Source organism: Agelaius phoeniceus, chromosome 3 (assembly GCF_051311805.1).
Source record: "Agelaius phoeniceus isolate bAgePho1 chromosome 3, bAgePho1.hap1, whole genome shotgun sequence".
Classification (NCBI taxonomy): Eukaryota; Metazoa; Chordata; class Aves; order Passeriformes; family Icteridae; genus Agelaius; species Agelaius phoeniceus.
The window spans coordinates 90869145-90892072 of NC_135267.1; the positions used below are offsets into that span (position 1 = coordinate 90869145).

General features: G+C 37.7%; 1 protein-coding gene across 1 annotated transcript in view; it reads left to right on the forward strand.

The window, feature by feature from the left end:
• Nucleotides 1–22928, forward strand: part of THADA (THADA armadillo repeat containing) — a 153210-nt gene that overhangs the window by 48481 nt on the left and 81801 nt on the right. Inside the window, exons 27-29 of the mRNA XM_077175845.1 lie at nucleotides 2914–3003; nucleotides 4365–4496; nucleotides 16967–17135. Coding sequence (XP_077031960.1) covers nucleotides 2914–3003; nucleotides 4365–4496; nucleotides 16967–17135 — 391 coding nt within the window. The remainder of the gene's footprint in view (nucleotides 1–2913; nucleotides 3004–4364; nucleotides 4497–16966; nucleotides 17136–22928) is intronic.

Sequence of the window (22928 nt, forward strand, 5' to 3'; positions counted from 1 at the left end):
GTTACTTCTCTTATAAACACATTTTAGGGGGAGTAGATATAAAATCTTGTGATCTGCGGAATGCTTGGTTTGAGAATTTAATTATGGTAGCTCTGTTGCCAAAAATTTGTGTTTGAACTATGTCAGTGACTAATGGGAAGGTAGATATCTGTATTTTTAATTTAAACTTATTGTTCCCTGTCAGATCTGTCATAGAATAGGAAGAAAAAGTTTGTTTCATGAAGACTGTTGGCAGTGGCTTTTGTGTTGTTTTAGTCCACATTTACTTGATGTGTTCTTCTATTGCTATGTCAGGGATTTGTCTTCTTTTAAAGATATGGATAGCTTATTCCCTGTGAACCTAACTCACACTGTGTGCATATGTACATGCATGCATGCTAGTGATAGAAATAGATTCATGGGACATATCTCAAAGTGCTAATATTTATTTTTTCAAGGAGTATGTTTTTTGATGAAATTAATATAAAATATGTGGCTTAGTGTCATGAGCAGTTTTGAAGAGCAGAACCATTATACTTTTTGTTGTTCCAGTCTCAATTACAGTACACAAATAGTTGTGTGTGCATCTTTCCAGGAGCAAAAAGCATGGTCAGCATTAAAAAGTAAAACAACTAAATTCCTGTGTTCCATACTGTCTAGCTGTTTTGCTTCCTGCATAATCCCAGTTATGCATCTCCTTGCCTTGACATCCCCAAGCAGTGGATTCACACTTAAATTAATGCCTTGTATTTTGAGCACACTTTTTAATTTTGCAGCACTTCTGATAATGTGTAGTGTTTCTTGTTTTCCCTCTGAACTGGAGGCCCTTTAACAGTCTACTCAGACAGTTGTGTCTCCTTTTTTCTGAAAATGCCTGTGGGCATCTTCTCTGCAGATACTGCCTGTCAGTGGTTTTGATTAGGCTGCCTTCTCCTATCAATAAACTCTCTGGAGCAGTAAAGCAAGTAGGAGGTTATGTAGGTTATGTAAGTTACTCACTTCAGTAGTTATAATTTTCTTTTCCTGTCAAAAAGATTTATGAAACCATGCTAATTGCAAAGAATTTTGAGGCTTTGTAAAAATATTCAGTTCCATTATTTAATATTGATTCCAATGTGGCTGCTGAATTTTTAATACATTAAAAATGAACCTGGTTAAAAGCAGTTGTGCTACTTGGATGTAGTTTTCTCATAAATTTCTAAGCAGTGGACCTTCATTCCGTAGGAAGCTTGACCCCAGTTCTGCTTTTGCTTTTTGCACTCTGTAGCACTGGAGATGGAGACATCACGGCATTTTTGGATAGAACTTTTTCTTTTTAAATACTGAGTTCTTAATGTTTTACATAGGAAAATTCAATAGGATGGGCTGGTTGACCTGATAGATCTTAGGTTTTGTGCTGTCTCTGGCTTTGCATCTCCAGTTTGCTTCACACTTGATGTGCAAATAAATTGAAGTAGTTTTGAGGATACTGTTAGAAAAAAATTGCCTGGATGTCTTCTGCTAAATAACCAGTTATTATCAATATTGATGTCTTCAAACTGTTCTCATTAGCCTTCAATTAAAAAAATGACATGGAAACATTAAAACTGAATTAATATAATCTGAAATCTTCTTTGTAGCTATAACAGCTACTGCAGATTCCATGCTTTTAGTTCTAGCAGTTCACTATATTGTATATATATTCACAGAATTTTTCTTAAGTGCCTTGGGAAAGTTTCCTGTCCCTCTTTGAACATTTGTTTCCACCTAACAGTCTGGTTTTGCTGTGTTTATTCTGTGGCCTGTGGCTAAGGCATGTTATGTTAGCTGAGTGATGGAAGGAGCTGTGCTGATGTTTGCCATGTGCTCGTTTACTCGTGCATGATTTTTTTTTTGTCTGCTTATTTTTATGCACATTCAGTCTTGCCATCTCATTGTGTTATTTTTCCAAACCTGGATCTGTCTGCTTATTGGAAGCTTTGCATTGGAGTCATGCTAACATGGAACATTTATCTTGGTTGATCTTGTGGCAAGCAAACTCTGCAGTTGGCTTTGTTTTTCTAAATGATGGCCTTTCATTTATTTATTTTTAAAGGAAGTCTTTCTAATCTGCATACCATCTATGTCTAATTAGAGCTTCCCCCACAGTAACAATCAAGTGGTTCTCACTTCGATGATGCTGAGTGGTTTCATGTAAACTGTGAAGCCATCCTTTATCTGATGAAAAGATTGTAAAACAAATACAGAAGATTTTTACTTACATCTTTTTAGCTTGGATTGATTTGCTGTTGTTGCAGCAATAACTGTGCCACCTTACTGGTTCTGGCTAGGGGTGAGTTCCTGAGGTGTTTGTACATTGCTCTGTTTTGAACATGCTTGCTCCATCTAAGGAAGCAGAAATGTGCCCTGCTGTGTGCTGGAGGCAGCACTGTGGAAGGAGGGCTAATGAAAGCTCAGACTCTTCTGACACTGCATTTTACAAATCTTCCATGAATTACTATTATGAGGTGCTTTTTAGTATCAGCAAGCTATCTGTTAGTACATGTCTGCTAAGTGTATTCTGTTAGCTATTTAGGACATGAGCCATGCTGAAGCAAAGTGTCATCTTCTCTTGTTCAACCAGAATATTGTTAAAATACTGTCAGAATTTAAACTGTTGTATCTTTTTCTTTTTGGTGTGTTTAAGGGGCTAAGATCCCTTTTTCCCAGAAAGGCCTGATCAGTTTAGCTGACAAAGTGTCAGTGAGCACACAGAGACAGTCACTTAACTTGTGTAAACTACACTTACCACTATTTTTCATGAAAGTATTATGCCTTATTTGAGAGTTCATTGTGTGTGTGTGGTTCTTCTGCCTCTCCAGCTTCACATCAGAAATACAACAAATAAACTGATATTTTGAGTGTAATTAATTACTGCAGAATGTTAATTATGACCCTCTTCATTTATTTCTGCAGAATGACGGGAAGGGAGTTTTTCTCTCGGTTTCCAAGCCTTTATCCTTTCCTTCTCAAGCAGTTAGAGGTTGTAACCAGCACTTTGAACAGGTAAGATGATGTCTGAGAAAGCTTTGAGATACAAAGTGAAGTGAAAAGGTTAAACTGAGTTGTGTGGCATATACACCCTAGTGCCATTTTATACATCAGTGCTTCTTGAAATGATACAGTTCTAATGTTTTTGCTAAGGCTTTTTTCTTTTAACTTTGGCACATTGCATTAAGTCTCTGAAGATTGAACTACTGTTGACTAATTAAGAGTTGCTGTGTTCTTAGGATCAGATGTTAAGGAACTTATGATTTTCAGGGAAACAGAGCACGGGTATTTGAGTGTCTCACATTTAACAATGAGGCTTCCCAGCATGTTTAAGTGATATGGGGTCATAGGCCTCAAGTAACACCACATGAACACTTTCCAGCCTGTGGCACACTGACTCTGGGGAAGGTCCTTGATCTTGTTTTAAAGACTCCACAAATGGTGGCTGAGAGCTACAATTTGATCAATGCAGATGATACCATTTGGGATGACGCTGTTACCTCCAGGTTCACGAACTTTTAACGTAAACCAGTGCTGGCTTTGTTTTTTCTTGAAATGCTATGATATAAACTGTGGATATTAAGCAGCTGATTTATGGGTGAGGTTCAGCTGACTGTTTAATGGGCCTAGGAAGCAGGAGTTTCACCAGTCATTCCATGTTTTGCAGTCTCTGCTCTAGGAAAAGAGGCTGTGTATTTTCTGCACAGCAATCCACTCTATCTGATGTTACAAAAGGTGACAGTGTCATCACTGGCAAATTTTGGGAAGTTTTTCAGTTGAAAAAGATTGAAAACTGCTGTCTGAAATGTTGGTCATGAATGCTTTTTCAGTGTGGATTAAGACTTGTATCTTATTATTAGTTGTTAAATAAATCAAAAAGTATTGATTTTTAACTTGGTTTTCTGGTTGTTTTTACTATGTGAATAGTGGACCCTTGGTGTCAATGACAAGAACTATTCTTTAGTAAAACATGTTATTTACTAAACACACATTTCCTTTCAAACTGATAAAAGTACTTTTTTTAAACCACCTTTTTGTAACTCAGATCTCTGTTTCCTGGTTCATAGAGAAACCTTATCTGCAGGCTTTTAATATTATTTAAAAATGAAGGCAGCTCACCACATTTGGGAATAAAAGAGACTTGGAATAATGTGGGAAAGTGAAGGCAGTACAGCCATGGGTGTCTTCATTAGAGGGGTCCCTTGCAGAAGAGCTGGATGCCATATTTGATCCCAGCAGGGTTTGCACTCCCCTGCAATGATCAGCCTAGGATAACTCCTTGAACCAGAAGCCTCTTTTGTAGGAAAGAGGCTCAAGTTTAGCATGAAGGAGGATGCTTTTTTTTCACCAAATGCTTCTCACACCTTTTCATTTAGTGAAACTGAAGAGTTGAAAATCCATCCAAGCCTATTTCTTTTGCTCTTAATCCTGGGAAGACTGTATCCATCTCCAATGGATGGCTCTCACTCAGCTCTCAGCATAGCACCATTTGTCCCCTTTATTATAAGGTAAGGTGATTTTGTAGTGGTTTCTTATGTGATGGGAGTTTTTTCTTGAATCTTCAGAATTTTTTTAATAAATGCCTTTTTAAGCTTCTCTTCAGTTTTAGTTCTTAAAGGAAAAATTGGTATTCATTAGTTGTACTTTCCTATATATTTATTGTTTTGGACAATTAGAAAGAATATTGACTTAAATAAATTATTGTATGACTTGTTTGAAAATCTTCATCTGCAAATGCTGTATGCCATTGCTGCTGCCACTGAGAGGGTAGATGAAAACTGATGAGTTTGACAGATTTTAGTAATGCAGGATTTGCCATACAAGCTTCTGATGGGTTTTTTTCAGTCCTGCAGAATGATTGTTTGCAACACATAAATGTAATGTCTAATACATAGATTTGTAGACGTGTGTATGTATCTCTTTCCATATCCATCCATGAATATACCTAGCTAAAGATAGGGATCTGTCCTTTATCTATTGTGTTTCTAAGGTGACTTTTCAAATATTTATACAGTGTAACTTTCATTTATATGGTGGTTACAAGAAGATATTCAGCAGACATTTTGCTACTCTGTATGCCTCCTGTTTGGGATTAGGAGCCTCATAAGGGAGTCAGAGCTGTGGTGGGTACGGGGAAATGAGCATCACCAGTATTTGAGAGGAAGTCCTGCTATCTGTGTGAAAGCTTCAGTGCAGTAGGGTGAGAAACTTCCATGCTTAATCTTGCTCATCTAGTAGTGAAACAAGACAAGATTGTTATCCTAAGATATTTCAGTTTTTTTGAATTACTGTTCGTTAGAAAATAGCATCTCTGTCTGCTTCTTTTTCACAGCAGATGTGATGTATCTCTTGCCTTCTATGATTTTTTATGAATTTTCAAGAGTAAATGCTAATTATCTTTTTTTCTGAAAGGAAAAAACTTGTAGTAGCAGTTTTGAAATACAGTGTATTTAACAATAAGATGTGTTTGGCTTTCTGCTGTATCTGAATCCTAACTGCTTTTTTGGGAAACATTTAAAATTATTTGTTACATCAGTAATTGGCTCTGTTTTGATGCCTTTATTAATGCACTGGAGAATGCTTGTTTGTGTTTTTTAAATGCAATCTTTCAGCATAATTTTGGTTATTGCTAATAGATTAACTTTTGATAAGCTTTTGGTTACAACTTTTTAGTTTTGTCTTTGTTTCTATTATGACCACTACTTTTTGCAAGGAACATACACCAGCCAAATAACTTTGCACAGTTACCTAGCTTATTGTCTTGAGGTTATTTAAATTCATTCAGAAGATTTGAGGGGAGAAGCCAAATAAAATCTTTAAGCTAAGACCCTGGAATATTTAAGAGTACTGTTGGACCTACTTTCCTTTAAATGCATTCCTAAAGAAGAATGATGTGGCAGATAAAGATGCTGTATTCTGCATTTCCTTTCCATTGATTTTGGTAGTAAATGCTGGGGATGCAGGGGTAAAACTAGCATAAAATTACTACATATTTGTGACAAAAAGTTGTAGGTGGGTGTACAGATGAGCCTTTTCTGTCTCCTTACTTAGCAAATATTGAAATTTTTATGGTTGCCCAGGGACAATACCAAGGATTCTGCAGAGGTAAATGTATGTGTGATGTAGCTCAGTGTGCTGTTACTGGCTGTATTTCTGTCTGCAGTTCTTACACCCTTGTTCTTTGAATGCTGTGAGTGTTTTTGGTTCATTTTGACTGCATTTGATTTATCTTGGTAAAACAAATAAGTTGCTATTTCCTCTTCTATTTCCCTTTCTATTTTTCATTCTGTTGTAGTAAATGAACAAAAATAAAATTGTTTCCTATTCATTTGGTTGTTCTTCAGAAGGTGGTAATGAAGTAACCTATTGGAGAGGATCAAAGAGAAGATCTGGTGCCAAAGGCCCTGTGTACCAATTCATTAAATCGTGTATATAAACTGTTTCTTTGAATTTCTCAGTGCAATGTTGTGTTCTATATCATTTGCATATACATATGATTACATGGTGGTCCAATGCAATGATAACATGTAATTGCCATGCCATACCATGCCTTACCATGAGATTTTTGTTGAGGATGGTGTACCAGTGTCAGGGAGGGATGCAGCCATATGGTGAGGAGACAGGAAAGGTGAATGTGACCCATATGAGGTCCTAATATCCCTTCCAGGGCTGAGCCCGCAGGGAAGTGACACTCATTTGTTGCACTGAGAAGATGAACAGAATACTGTGTTTGCAAGTAACTGAGCAGTTCTGTGAACAAAACTGGCTTGAGCAGAAGGAATTCAAGTTGGGCTTTTGCAGAGTTTCTCTTAAGCTCGAGTGGAATTTTCCATCTGGTGGGAGTAGAGCTGTGGTTGCTCTGACCGTGTGGAGATGAATTGCACAATGTGAGCAGGATTAAATGCTGCAAGGACAAATCTCAATCTCTGTGCACATAGTTGTTACTCCCTGTTGAACTAGGGCATTTGATTACCTATCTGCAGTTCTATTAAGCTATTTTTCCCCCTGCAGATGTTTTATTTGGAAGGGAACACTTTGATTCACAACTTATTACCTCACTTTTTTTTTTTTTTTAAGAGCTAGATAGGTCTGTTTTAATGGTTACTTTCTAAGATGAAAGAATGTACAGCATGTTTTTGATTAACAAGGGAGGTAATCGGGAGGTAATGTTTTAAGTATGAAACAAAAACATAACCTCCCTTTTGCCTCCCTCTCCCTTTTTCAAAGACCTATAATCTCTTCAGAATGATCTAGAATTGAGTTACCTTATGTCCTCTCGTACCATGGCACTGACAGAGTGTTTGTTTATTGTTAAATGTTCTGGGCCAAATGTTCTGAAGGAGTAAAATGGGTATTGCTTTATTAACTTGAATACTTTTTCACTAATTGAAAAAAAAAATTAAATAGTTGCTCTCTATTTAAGAGAGTGACTTTGTAATCTTTTAGAAAGTTTTTTAAAAATTAGCTTTAAAATGTTAAACAGTGTAAGGTTTTAAAACCTTATTCGATGTATGTGCCCTGGCTTCTGCTTGACAAAACTTAATTCTTCATGAAATTTCCTCTTCAGAACTTCAGCAAATAGATTTCAAAGCAGTGCTGCTTCTAGTTGTATTATGGTGCAAGAAATGTGAACATCTTCCCATGAAATTAACAGAGTTATGAAATAGACACTGTTTTCTTGGGCAGAATTTTGTAATCTGTAATGGGTCTTCATGCAAAATGGAGGAGCTAAATTTCCAAGTGCCCTGATGGTGTTTCCAGTGAAGACCTGGGTGGATGGCAGAGGGAAGCACTTTACAGCTGTCCTCTTTCCCTTTCTGCCCTTCCCCATCCACCACTCTGGACTGACAGGGTTTTGGTTTTGCTTGTCATTGATGTACAAGGACAATCACTGTGACTGGTAGTTAATGATGGACACTAAGATGCAAGGGAAAAAAAAGTGTGGGGTGAGGAAAAATTTTCTGTGGGATGGAGCATTGTCATTTTTTAATTAAAAAAATAAAAAAAAACTGTAGCCATTCCTAACAGAGTGTTTAGGGAAGGAAAGAGAGTATTCTCATCACCTGTGAGTTTGATAAATAGATTGATCAGGGTTTATTTTAGCTTCCTAGCAAGCAGAGCAGCTGACCGTAAATTCAGAGGCTCACTCTGAGTTTCAGTTGTGTCTTACTGTTTCATAAATGTAAGAGAGCTCACGTTTTAAGGAAAAGGACTCATGTAGTAGTATTAATATTGCAGAAGGTAGTGTGAATTTGAACTTTTACCAGTCAGTAATGTTACTTGCATGTAGGTTGCTCATTTTAGAAAGTTACTCTTTGTTGACTTGGGCTTATAAGTTTGATTGCTCTGTATTGTGTTTGATTATGTTAAATTATATCCAGTCTGTCAGGTGACTGGTTCTGTTCCACTGTAGCCCTGTGACAAAGTCTATATGGGCTACATAGGAAGAGAAGCTCAAGAAACAGGCAATTGGTGAAGTTCTAGTAACCAGATATCCTCAATTTGTTTGAGAATAGCTTAGTGGAAATAATTCATGTATATATATTTTATAAGCTGAAATTGCTGTTTATGTAAGTTTAAATGCAGATTTGCTGGTGTTTGTTTGGTTTCACACGTGTACAGTTATGTTTGTGGGTTTAGTATATCATCCTGAATCTGACTTGAAAGCAGCCATCTGATTTTCTGTAGGCTGAGCAGTGGTGTCTTTTGGTAAGTGGCCAAACAAGGTAGATGACTGTGCTAACTAAGTGTACTTCCTCTGCCTTTCTCCTCTTTTCTCTGTATTTTAGTGTGGCATGGCAGCACTAGAAGAATTAGTATTAAAACTTCCCTGGTTTCAGCTGTCATTTCTGTAAGACTGGGAATCTTACCAGGAGTCTGATAAGGAAAGAGCTTTTGTGGGAATGTCTTTTCATAATAGATTAAAATATACAACAAGCTGTGTGCTGCAGCCTTGTTGTATTACAGTAGCTCCATAAACAACAATTGCAGTTGTTTATGAAAGCATCTCCGTGGCTTCTCTTTTCAATTGCACATCTTTCAGTCTTTGGTCTCTGTTTTTTTTAATTTGTTTTGGGTTTATTTAGTTCCTAATGTTTGTTTAGTGTAACTGCTCAGCATTATAACTGTCTGCAAATACTGCATTATATGGAATCCCTGTGAGACTGGGAGCAGGCTCTGACTCACTGGGATGCCCTGTCCTCCTTGAGGAAGCACATGGGGCTGGCCAGTCATTGCAGGATGAAGACAGATACCCTTTTTATTATGGACAAGGCTCCCAAAACATGGGCTGTTCTAGACATTTGGAAAAAAGAAGCAATGTGCACTCCTAAAGCATACATTGTCTTTTAGATTTTTATTATATTTTTATATCTTGCTTGACATCTAAAGTGGAAATTTTGCATAGCTGGAGGAGAAGGAGGGAAGGACAGGAATTCATTTCCCCACTGAGCTTATCACTAATGAATTGGGACTGTCTTGGAAGTCTCCCATTTTCATTAGTCTGTTCTCTGTGCAATCCTGATTGCATAGTGATTAATACTGATCTGTAAAAATATTTATGGGTCACTGTAAATACTTATTAATAAGAAGAGTTTCAGTCCTTTTAATCCTTTTGCAATTTTAAATAAATTTTAAACAGGCTGTATTTTTTTCCAATTTGTTTAAGTTCAAATTGTAATGCTAGAGAAGAATGCAAAGGGCTTGATTGGCAGTAGGCTGCTCAAGACCTTCTGATCTACTAAAACTCTTTATTAATCTTGTACATTCTTTACTGTATTCCTGTCTTTCCTCTGAAACTGTAGACATAGACAGATGTGTCATATCCAAGTGGTGTTGATGGGAAAGAACGACCCTTAGGTATTTGTTAATTTCTTATTCCAGTTTTCACTGTTTTCATCAGTCATTGGCATATTGTTGGCTGAAGCAGTTTAGGAAATATGCACAAACTGCAGGGAGCTGTCAGATTCATGGGAAATAAAGGGTGATACTTAGCAGAGAGGCATTCATGAGTACTGAGAGTAAATCTTTTTCCAGTGTTGCAGACTCCTGAAGAGGACCAGTGGCTGGGATCCTGGGTTAAAATTTGATGTATGTTTAATTTGATGTAGACTTACTTGAAACGTGATCCAGGAAAAAAATATGATGGGGTGCTGAACTGTCAGTATATGATTGGTGAAGTAATTTTATTATTCATTTATATATTTAAATTTAACCAGCAAGTACTCTGCTGGTCAAGATAAGTATCCAAAAAATAGCATTTAGCTTATTCTGGAAAAGTATTTGCATGAAGAAATATGAAAATGGAGAGAAAAAAATACCTTAACTATCCAGACAATGATACAGGGAACTAAGTATAATGATATTTTAAAAAGCCAATATTCTTTAAAAAGAACAGTCTGAGTTTGAGAAGAGTCAATACTGGGGAGGCTTTTTAGTAATGGCCCAGATACTTTTAGTGGGATGGTTGAAAGGGAAGTGTCTTTGAGAACCCAGATCTTTTGGATGTTTTCATGGGTTTTTAAAATTGCTCATGTTGCAGTTTTGCTTACAATCATCTGAAGCTTTGAAAATCATTGCAAGGTGCTGAGACTTGATTTTTCCATTCAACTTCCATTTCACAGAGTTCAAAATGATGACAGAGTTGTTAAGACAGAAAGTAGTCTTTGTTTTGGTTTTTTCCCAACTGTTTGGACAGTAAGTGGTGTGTTTTTCTGTCTGTTGTTCTGCAGTTGTGAAACATCATGGTAACAATTCACCAATTAACAAAGTAGAAATATGATTGTGAATGAAATTGTCTTTTACATGACCTTGCATTAAGAGCAGTTGTGTTTTTCTCTAGAGTGCTGTGAACCAAAATGGAGGCTCTACCCTCATGTAACTTCAGGGGTAGTTAAATAAACCTAGAGGCTTCCTACCTAGACAAACTCTTTGAGATTTCTTGATGGGATTTCAAGAACAGATGCCATTTAAATTGCATCAACATGTTCCATAGGAAATCTCCATTTGACAAGAACATATTTCTGCTTCTCTGAAGTTTATACACAGTATTAGTAATAGTTTTCATAGACTCAGATGTGAGGGATCCTAGGTGTTTTGGCTTGCTAAACCACAACAATTCAAGTTTCTGATGTTGATTCAGCTTGGTATCAGTTGGCCACTTGTTTACATTAACCTGGACCTTGGTGACAAGAAGAGAGAAATGTCTATAATTTTTCCTTAGAAAGGCCTTGAAAACATATGGAGAAACAGCTCCTGGCAGAGCTTGTGGACAGCTTTCACAAATAAAAGCCTGTGTACTTTGCCTACATACCTTCTGCAGTATTTATGGCTACTCTGCTTCATTAAGTGCTTGTGGAAAATACTGCCCTTACAAAAACATAGGGTTTTATCTTAATTGCCCAAGTTGGAAGAATGGAATACTCAACACAGTGTATAAAGAGACTAGAAGTTTGGGCAACCATTAACTTCACTTTAAAGGAAATAGATAAGAAGTTAGAGGATTACTACTGCATAAATAATGTGAAATTAAATTTGGCTTGTTTCTGTCCATGGTTTTTGTTCAAACACTTTCTGAGTTATATGTATGTGTTGATTGTAGATCTAAAACCTCCAGTAAACTGCTGGTAGTTCTGTAATCTTTTCCTACTCTTTAGGTAAATAATGAGAAATTATATCAAGTCTCAGGTTTTTCTGGTTTTTTTTGGTTTTTTTTTTTTTTAAGTCTTAATCTTAGTTTAAAGAACAAAACAGGCCAATTATAGTACAGGTTTCCACAGAGAAGTAAGTTTTAAAAATTAAATGCTTTGGATACTTTAATTTCTAAGAAACATGAAAAAACAAAAGGGAAAATGGTTGTGTTTCCTTAAAAGAAAAACATAAACCATGGAAATCAATAAATGAACAAAAGAAGCTGCAGGTACATGTGTAGTAAATGATCATTGGTATTGCAGGAAACCTTACTCTCCCAGTAACAAATAGGTAGTGTCCTGCTGATTGATCTACAGTAAGAAGTCCAAGTTGCTTAATTGTGTGGAAGCATGAGTGTTGCTTTTAATTCTATTTTTAGACCTCACTTAGCTTGGAAGCCTGTCACACTGCATTTGAAGTTGCTAAAGGTATTCCTTTAGGAGGTAATTTGAAGGGGAAAAATGAACCTGTGTATAATCATGAGGAATGCATACAATGCTCTTGAATCTTAATAACCAACTCCTTGTAATAGGAGCTGAATCTGTTGCTAAATGCTTTTCTTTCTGAGCTTTGACCAGCACCCACATTTTCCCCCGCTCTAATTTCTTGGTTTTAATTCTTGCTTTAGAACTGATGACATAACTGGGAGACTGTATAGCTGTGTCATGGAGGAAAGGCAAAATCTCCTTCTCATACTATCTACCCTGTCCATACAGAATCAGGCAGAAGATTTACCACAATTTTTTCTTAGTGTGCATTTGTTAGGACCTTGTGGCACAGCTAGCTGTGAGGATTCAAAGAGTACCATGTATGTGACTTTTGTTTATTTATATATTTCAATCACTTTTATCTTTGAAAAGCCCTGGTGCCTGTTAAAAGGCTTTAACTTGCAGGCAGAGGTGGTTGGTTTGAATTGCAAAGCCTCTCCTGCCTCATGCTGCACTCTTCTCCCAAACTCTTTGTGGTGGTGGTGGGATACTTGGTTAGACTTAGAAGCTCAGGGGCCCCTTCTGCAGAACATTCACTGTTTCAATAATTAGCAATGACTTTGTTAGTAATGTACAGATTGTGTGACAACAGCTAATAAAACCTGGAAATAGACATTCCTCTCCTTGTTAGTCCTTCTAACAACTGTAGGAATTATTTAGTATAATGAACATATTCTCAGCAACAGGTGTAGTTTTTCAAATTAATTCTACTCATTTGTTTCTGTGACCTTTATCTGAAAGGTAATCCTTATTTGCATTTTTAATTTGGGTAATGTGAAGTCTGTTACTGGGGAGAAATAAGAAAGGATGGAAAATAAGGACATAGGAAACACCTGCAGGTTTGTTTTTCTTTTCTTTTTTTTTTCCCCAAAAGAAGCTTAAGATATTATTTACAGCTAGTGTTCTGTTGTTTGTAGCCAGAGTAATAAATTAGATACTTTGATGTGTGCAGAGGAGTATGGAATCTTTGTGCCTTGTGAGAGCTGGTCATAAATCACATCAGTTTGGGAGGGTGGTTCAGGATCTGAGTGTTGGAGCTGGAACAGAGCAGTGGAAATGCATTGAATTGAATCTACGGTTACACAGAGCGAAACCTTCTCAGATTTATTGACTTTTTGTTCTTGATCATGGACTGTTTCAAGTAAACATGTTTACATCCAGTTCCTCATGCACCTAGATAAACAGTACTGAGTTCAAGGTGAAATACTACAGTTGTTAATAGCTCTCAGGATTGAATAGAAGTATATCACATGAGGATTTTGCAAGTTCCATTCTTGTTGCTGCCTTGAAGTGTAATAAAATTTGGCTGGCATAATGTATGTTTTTACATATGACAACATTTTAGATAATTCCTAGATTTTGAAGTTTACTTCTATCAGACCTGCATGTAAAAGTAGTGTCACATAGTTGAAACACTTCCCCTCCACCACCCCCAAGCACCTTTCAAATCAAAGGAGATGGAGCAGTTTTAAATGCAGCTTTGCACACACATCCATGCTGTCCAAATGGGTGCTAGGCTAGGCTCCATTGCTGGTATTTCCTTGCATTGTGCTGTTGCCAGGTGAAGCTCAGAGTCTGGATGGTGAAGTGTTTGGAGGTCCTTTTCTGCCAGTACCCCCACAAGGCAACTGCTGTCACATGAATGAGACTCATCTCAGGGATGGCAGTGTGCTAAACTGCTGCAGGAGGAGCAACCTGAATGGTTTCATAGCCTTAAAATGTTTCTTTCTGAAGTTGCTGGGTTTTGCTGCAGATAGAAACTAAGTTGCTGTGATTGCCAGAATTGTGCAATAATATTTCTTGATGCAACTTGTGAGATTGCTTCCTGTAATGGTTGCTAAATTCAAGATAAAATAATTTTTTAACAACACAGGTAATAGCCTCAGTGTTCAAGTGTATGGTTTAGAGCTTGATATAACAATGAGCAAAAAAATAGCTGGATTTGGTTGCAATGTTATTTTCGTGTTGCTCAGTTGATTTATTTGCATTCAGTCTTTCTATCCCTTTTTGAGAATTTATCCTGTTTAGTTTTGTTTACAGGTGAGAGGTTAAATGTAAGTGGGATCCAGTAAATATCAAAACTCTCTGTTCTAGGGTGCTGCTAGAGGATGGAAAAACTAGTGTAGGTTTTGACATTCTCCTGGCAAACTTCTTGCATGATTCAGGAATGAAGCCAAGTGCCTTCAAAGCATGAGAGATGTACACCTAAGTGCCTTCAGGGTATGCAGAAGTTCAGGAATAGGTCACTAGTGGTGACTTGGCATGATATCCGGCATATGCATGTGAAAGGAGGAGTATTTTTGAAATATTATCAGTGCTATTTCTTGCTAGGGGATGGGGATTGAAAACAATTTATTTTCTTTGAGTGTTAGATTTTTAAACAAATAAAATTTTTAAATAAATGAGAAGAAACAGTAGGAATTTGAAGCGCTCTCAGATTTGGGAAGCTATTTGTTGATGTGAAATACCTTCCATGTGTTCCCATTCATGTTCCTATAAAGCAGATGCTTTATTGTTCCTAAACTTTTGTGGTGCTTTTGTTCCTTAGTACAGACTTCCTAGGCCTGCTGTTCTCAGGGTTCCCCCTAAGGTGTGAGCCCCTGCACTCCAGAGTGTGAGAAGTGTGCATGAATGTGTGGCAGGCTGGGGGCTGGCTTGCCCTTTGGGCAGGTAGGAGCTGTGGGATTGCATTTCCCTCAGGCACAGAAGGTTGCAGAGCCCAGTCCACAGCGTCCTGGGGGAGTTCTTCATGAGTGGGCACCTGTGTGGTTGCTCTGCAGGAGGACTTCAGGCAGCTGAGAAAATTTTGCCTGCAACATGGAACTATTTTCTTTCTAAATATAGAACAGTCACTTCTATTTTCATTATAAATTTGATAAAATAATAAAGTGGAACGAGATTTGGCATATAAAATACTCTATCTCCGTATATGTAGGTGCATGTGTTGTAAGTCTTTGATGTTTTTACAAGACAAAAAAGTTAAAGACAGGTTATTTAAAAATATGTAGCAATTCATTGCATTGTGTTTGAGGTAAAAACCCCTCTTGATGCATGTAGTGTTAGAAAGTACCCTTGCACAAGTTAGAGGAAACCCTGGAATTTTACCCATTTTCCACTCCTCCTGTGAAAACATGTCAGATTCCTTGGGATCTGTAAAAGGTCATAAACAAAATTAAGAAAATGTGCTTCAGCAGAGCTGAAAGAATGGTTGCAGACAATCACTGCTTAGGTTTCAGTTTACTGTGAAGTAGAATTAAAATGTTTTTATTAAAAAAAAGTTCTTTTAGGAATAGCCAAACTGAATTTTTGCACCTTGTCAATATAGGATTGGAGCTTATCCCTATGGCAGAGCTTCTTATTGGGACTTTTCTCCTTTACCATCTTTTTGTGAAGGATGGCCAGTCTGTGAAAAGGAAATGTAAAGATGGGCTTTGTAAAAATCATAATAGAACATACAACCTTATTTTCAAGGCTGAAAATTGCCTCAAAAACCTGTTGTTCTGGGGGTAGTTCCTCTCTCTAAATCCTCTGAAGCAGGTCTGTGTCTTTCAGATGTGCTATGGCATAATATATCTATTTCAGTTAAGACTGTTTAGTTTCTTAGTCTTCAAAACCCTATTAATTTGGTTGCTTGTTCAAGATGGAACCTGTTCTCTGTATTTCTTTCATATGAACTAAAGTAAACTACTACTTTGACTATTGATTTAAATTTGCTTCGGATACTTGAAAATTTAGAATACCTTTTAATTTCTTTTAAGTTTTATATATGTAGGCGTGACATTGCAGGGTTTTTTGGATTTTTTTTTCAGCAGAGGTCAGAATCATTTTGGTAGGGGATAATCTCATCTACATGAGATTGTGTAAGCTGAAAAGACATAGCAAGCAATTGAGGAAAGAGATGAGAGTATTGGAGTAGGGAAGGCCACCTCTCGAGTCATCACAATCATCTGGGAGGCAGCAGAGCATAACTTCAGCCATACTGCATTTTCCATCACCTAAGTCATTTGGCCTTTCATGTCAATACCCTTTAAGTAGTTTTCTCTGTGTGGCTCAATTATACCTGCAATACCAAAATTGACACATGCTGGCTTGGGAAGACTCAGTCTGACCAATTTAGCTAATTAAGGACTCCTACTCATGCCAATTCACTATACGTGCTACTAAAGTAGTATATGACTGTTTAATGTGTTACTGTTACTCTTTCTCCATGTATTTTCCTAAATCTACAGCTAGTCATCAAAACCTTAATAGCACTAAAGATGAAGGATTCTTCTTGACATTTGCTTTATATAGAGGCTTGCATCTTAGCAGTTAATTTTAAATAAAAAGTATTTTTATTTTAGATACTAATTATAAATAATGGGAAATTGTTTTCCAATGTGTTTTTTTATTTCCTACCTTTAAATTTATTCTGAAAACCAGTGGGACATTTGGCCCAAAGTTTAGTAGACACCATGTTGTATTCTCATGGAAACATCTGATTAACTACATGGAGCTAACAGTTTAAGTCAATTTGTAATACATTTGAATGTGATTAGTAAGTAACATAAACATCCAGAAAGAAAAGTAAATAATTGCATTATTTCCTTTTTATTTTCCTTTATGTAAACACCAAAACTTGCGAATGACAACAAATCCTCTGGTGTAGCTCTGGTGTGACTTACCTTTCACTAAGGGAAGACTGTATATTGGATTTGTGAGAAACATGTTTTGGTTTCATTGCCCTGTCCTTTGGCCTGTTGTGGGCAGCCTGGTGGCTTGGTGGATGGCCCATGCCCACCAGGTGTGTGTGGTTTCTGCAGGTGTGGGCACAGCCCCGTGTTCCGCTGCCGGGAGATGTCGGGCCGGGCCCTTGTTCCCTTCCTTGTGGCCACTGAGGTTCCGCACACGGCGCTGACCCTGCTGCGGGGGCTCCCGGACTCTGCTGCTCCTGGCATCAGGCAGAACGCTGTTCATGGAACCCTGCTGCAAGTAAGCTTGTTTTGCATTCGTTTGTTTTTGTTTTGTGAGGCTTTTGAATCTCTTTTTTACTGTTGGGGTTTTTAAAAAAGTTTTTGGTCATACTTGACAGCCAGATAACATACCATGAGTTGTGCTTAACATTCACACGTTGTCAAAACATAGATGAAGACTGCTTTTGAGTTTATTCTGTCAGATGATAAATATGGAATGCACATTTCAGCTGTCATTTGAAGGCAGTAAGCTGTAAGTAGTAACATTTACATTTCATATAATGTTTCATCTCCAGAGATTAAAGTGCTTTAAGAGCAAATACCCCTATCTGAATGTATTTACAGAGAGATCTGTGTGACTTGCCCAAAATCACTGAGCACATCTGAGGCAAAGCTGAACTCCATGCACCAATAGCATTGTATATATATTCAGACTTGCTACTGACCCACAAAATTATTTATCACTTCATTTGCTTTTCCTGCTACACCAACATCTTTCTGTCAGTGTGCTGTACAAGTTGTGGTAAGCTTTATACTCTTGACTTCTGGAAACATTCTGGAGAACAGCTCACTTATCAGAAATTTCTTCATTCTCCATATATCATTCCCCTGGTTTATGGCAGTCAGTTCCCCATGTTTCATTTTCAAGCTATCATGGTAATAAGTTACTGATTTTTATTGCCTGTTTTTCACAAGCAACCCTCCAACAAAGCCATATTGTACACGATCAGCTCTGTTGGGCTGTCTTAGTTGGCAAGCTTTCTAGGGACATATTCCTACTGTAAGCTCTGTGCTGGGGTGTGTATGGTTGTTTTGATTTGGTTTTTAGTTGTATCTTTTCAGGCATATTATCCCCCTTTAAAATCAAGACTTGCAGGAAATCTAGGAAATGGGTGAAGTCCCTCTATGGCTGTTAATGTCAATTTTACCTGTAAAGGGTTTCAGGCAGTTTATCTGGATTTGAATAATGGTTGGTCACAGTAAAGGGTTTTGCAGGGTATGGGATGGGCTCCTGCTCTGGCAAGCAGTTGATGCTCCTGATACATGCAGGGGATACATGCTGTGTCTGTATGGGAAGGGGGGGATTGCCATCCTCACATTGGCTGGCAGCCCTGCTGTGTCACAGCTCCTGAAGTGTTAGGAAGAGAGGGTTGTTCCAACAGTGAGAATGAAATGCTTTCTCAATCCAGAATGATTATAACTACTCATGAGGGTATGGACTGGCAGTAGTGTATAGAGTTTATTGCCTTCTTTTCAGTTACCTGGAGGAAAAAAATATAATAAAATATAATAATAATGAAGGGTAGATATGAAAGAGCCCAAAGGATGATCTAGTTTTTTTTTAATTCAGTGTTGCTAATGTGATCTTATGCATAGCTGTAGGGAGCTTTCCACACCTATGAGGTGGGAGATATTCCCAGAGTTTTAACCTGATTTTTCATCAGGTTTGAGCAGCTGCTAGGAGCTATTACTTCAATTTGTACTGCACAAGGAGAGACCATGCTGTCAGAGAATTCTTCCAAAAAATGTCAGTTGTACCATAACAGTTCAGTGGTTTGGTTTGTCACATTTGTCTTGGGCTTTGCTGTTATTGCTTATGAATCAAGGGTACTCAAAATATCTATTTAATGCTTAATTTAATTTAGTGTATGGCTGACTATCTGTTGCTAGTTTAAAATAAGAAAACATTCAGAAAAAATACTTTAGGGTGGTAAAGATGTGCAAAAAATGGAGGCAAGGCAGTGGTGTTTGTTGTAGCTCCAAATTACCAATGCCAGGTATTTTAACCTGTAGTTAGCTTGTACCTCTGGTAGGCAGTACAAAGAGGAAAGTATTGTGACTTTTTAGGGGTTGCTGGATGCCTGGCTTCAGTTTTCTTTTAATCAGTGTTAATTGAGACTTGCAAATCTGGTGGTAAGGCTTATTGAAATGTAGAAATATGTTATGGGGATTATTGGTTAAAGCACTATTTCTCAGGAGGCTTACTTGAAGAGATGGTGATCTGGCAGTGCTCAAAACTGTTTGCACTGCTTTTCCATGACATAGTGGAGGATTTATCATCCTCCTTGATATAAAACCAAGACAAAAATCTCTACTAAAAAGCGCAAATCTGTACAAAACTCAATAAAGTATACATTTTCCAGCAATACAAGGCCAATATCCTGTGAAAATGGAATTCAGTAATTTGATTTGTTCAGTCATATGAGAAGCTACTAGGGTCATTGCTCAAGTTTTGTATTTCAGTATTCATATACTGTCAATTCTGAAAAGGAAGACTGGAATTATTCAGAATTAGGTGGCAGTGCCAGATGTAGTAAATCGTCAAGGTATATTTCAGTTATGCTTCAGAGTTATGTAATTTATAGAAATATCATTCAAAAACAGTTCAGCATGTAGTGCTTGTCCAGACATGGCTTGGTTTTCAAAATGCTGGGATTGCCAAGAGGTGCTTTTTTGACAGTGGATGTAGATGTGTTGTGTTTAACTTGAGACCTCTGCATTATGTGAAAACATGTCTTTTTCTCCATAGTGTTTTAACTGTGACTCAGTTTGCAGAAGAATATGAATGTCCATGAGGATAAAATAATCTTATGCTTTACAGGTTTTACAGAATTATTCTTTTCAAGAATTATGTAAGGGGGTGCTGCTGTTCTGTGACACTTGGGGAGCTGATGATATTCAAGAAGCAGTTCTGCATCATAAGCAAATGCACTGACTTAAATAAGGCAACCAAAAAATCTTTTCTATGCTTAATGTTTCCTTTATGAGTACAGTTTCTGCTTTGCTCCATAAACCAAACTGGCATGGGTTGGGGGAAGGAAATAAAGTTTCTAATTCACAAGAAATTGCAGACATTTTGTACTAGCTTTCTTGAATAAGGAAATCTTTCTGGCTTGTTTTGTTTTAAGATCTCAGCTTTTTAGCTGATCAGCTGAAAGGAAAAGCTCATCCAGAGCTTTATGTAGGGACTTCTGGAAGAGTATCAAAATTTGACTAGGGAAGCCTAAAGGCTTGTGTATCTTTGACTTTTAGTAGTTGCCAGGGAACTTACAAATATTTGGGAAGTTGTGAGGTTTCCTTATCAGAGGATCAAATGTCTTTTGACCTTCTCCCTCTTTTGGATTGGAATTTCTGCAGTATATATTCAATCTTACCAGAAAAAAAATGAGACATTTAGAATGAGCCAGGCAAGGCTGCCTTTTACCTTCACATCCTCACTCAGTCATTCCTTGGGTGTGACTGAGTTCCAGCAGAGCTCCTCACCTTGTTTCCTCTGCTGCTTTTATCAGGAAGTTGTCATCAGTGCTCTCTTGGAGGCCTCTGGGTTGCTTGCATGGTGCTGTGTTGGTCACCCAGCAGCTGCCAGGGTGGCTGAAGCCCTCCATGAGGAGCAGGGCCTGGTGGCACAAGGCTGTTTCCTGTAGAAGCCCTTGTCCACTTGTCCTGCTTTGTTTGGCAGCTCAAAGCAGACACCCCCTGCAGTGTCACCCCCAGTTCAGTTCTTATCTGTGAGCTCCCAGCTGGCTCATCACCCACCCCCAGGCAAAGCTCTGCCATTCCAGTTGTTCTGCCACAGAGAGGTCAACCCCCATCTTCTGATGTCTCCTGCCTGTCCTTCCTAAAGGACCTGTGTCCCTCCATTGCCTTACCCCAAACATGTCAGCTATTGTATCTTGCCTCTGTCATCCCAGCAGGATCACAGACTGCATCTGCACGTGGACCTTTTAATTCCTCTAATTCTTTAAACCCTTCTCCACTTCTTCAAAGTGAAGAAAAGTTACAGGGACCCTATAAAGATTTGCCCAAAAAACAAGGCAGCACCTTTAATTCATCTGGCTGTGGGTTATTTATGATGATTAAAAAACCCTCCCAAATGCATAAACTTTCAGATTGGTTTGCCAGGGAAAGCAGATGTTAGACTTCAGCTTTTGTTTTTATCTTGAGAGAATCAGTTAACATGATTGATGCTGGATTTCAAAGCCTGTGTGATGTTCATAGATGGAGAATCCAGTTGTTTTTAGTACAGTGGAATAGCAATGGTATGACTGGAGCTTTCAGTCACAGTTCTGCACTCATTAGTTTCCAGAAATCTTTTTCACATTTGTATACTGGAAAAATCTGTACTCCAACGAGAATGTATATACCCTTACATGCTGGTCATATCAAGAAGAATCCATTGGGCAGCTGCCATTAATCATGAGCAGACATAATTACTGTTAAGGTTTATTTGTTTTTCAAATGAATGAATCTGCACATCAATTGACTCATTATCTTGTATTTTATCAGTTTGATCTTCACATTCACTTTGGCAAGCTTACAGTTACATATTTTCAGAACACAGGGGATTAGGTCAATGAAAGTTATTAAAAGAGACATTGTTTTCATTAACTTGTCTGTGCCTTGTTCTGAAATGTTGAAGGTGCTGCCTTACTTTCTACATGCTGACAGTGTCTAGCTTGAGACTGGGATACACACGAGGACAAAAAAGTTTGCTTCTCTTATTTGCCATTCTATTTGAAGAGCTTTTTGCAATGTCTTTGCATTTTTTAAGCATGGATTAGGAGGAAGGAGGATTCAGTGACTTCTCCCTCATCACTTGCTGCTTATATATGGAGGGAACTATATGGCTTTGTCTGTGTGCCTCCATTTGCTGCCTTCACCAGGAGATAGATTGCACGATCCAAAATAAAGCTTTTATCAAAAGTTCCCAGCTTTTTCCAGCACATACCATTGAAGAACAAATTTTTTCTGGAATCTGCTTTGGTCATGATGAGTATTTACATTTTTGGTGGTGCTGTGTACAAGCAATCAAAAAACTCCACAGAGTGAACTGAAAAAAAAATCCTCTGCTGGTCTGGCATGTTCTTGCAGGATCCTTCCTGTTGTGACTGGTTTTGGTCACTGCTGTAACTCAAAAGTCACAGAAATTCTGCTTGCTCTGCTGTGGTCCCCAGGAACATTTCTGTCTATCCCCCATCTTCTCATCTGAGGCCTGGCTGGTAGCTTCTCTTCTCTTTGCTGCCATCTTCCCACTTACTCCTGTTACTTTGTCACTCCTACTGATTTGTCCTGAGATTTGTTCCCTGAGCATATGCCAATGTTTTGCATTGTAAGAGAAAAACTGTATTCCTTCTCTCTGGGGATCTGTTCTTAAAGACATACAAAATATAACTGGCAGATGAAATGGAGAATTTGTTATGCTTTGGTGCAGGGTTAAAACTTCATGAAGTTAAAAATGGAAAATCACTTAATGTTGCTTTGAGTTTCAGCAATCAGCAGTCATTTTCTCTTCACAAATTGTTATGCTTAATATTCCAACTTTCTCCAAACTTAATTTTTCTCTATAAAATTCTGGGGTGTTAGAGCAGCCAGCTGATTCAAAGTGTGTGTTTGTGTGTGTGTGAGGTTGATTTTTCCTTGTTTGTTTGTTTTTTATGATCATTAATTCAAACAGTTCTGTTAGGCATATGAATGCAATGTCTCATGCAAGGAATGCTGTTTTGAGATTTTGAACCTTTTTTGTTTAGTTTTTGAAACTAGCAACACTTGCATCTCAAATCTGAAGAACAGAATGAGTCACATTGACTCAGTTGCATGTGACAGAAATTAGACTTATAGGAGATGTTGGGCTTCATAACTCTTTACATTATTTAACATTCATTGTAAAAATTAAACTTCCTACTGACTTTATTGGGTCAAGAAGTTAGCAGTTACTTTTCAGGGAATAGCAGCATTTTATAAAACTAGTCCCATCTCTCTGAAAATTCTTAAAATGGAAGAATCTAGAGCCCTTGTATTAAAAAATAATAAT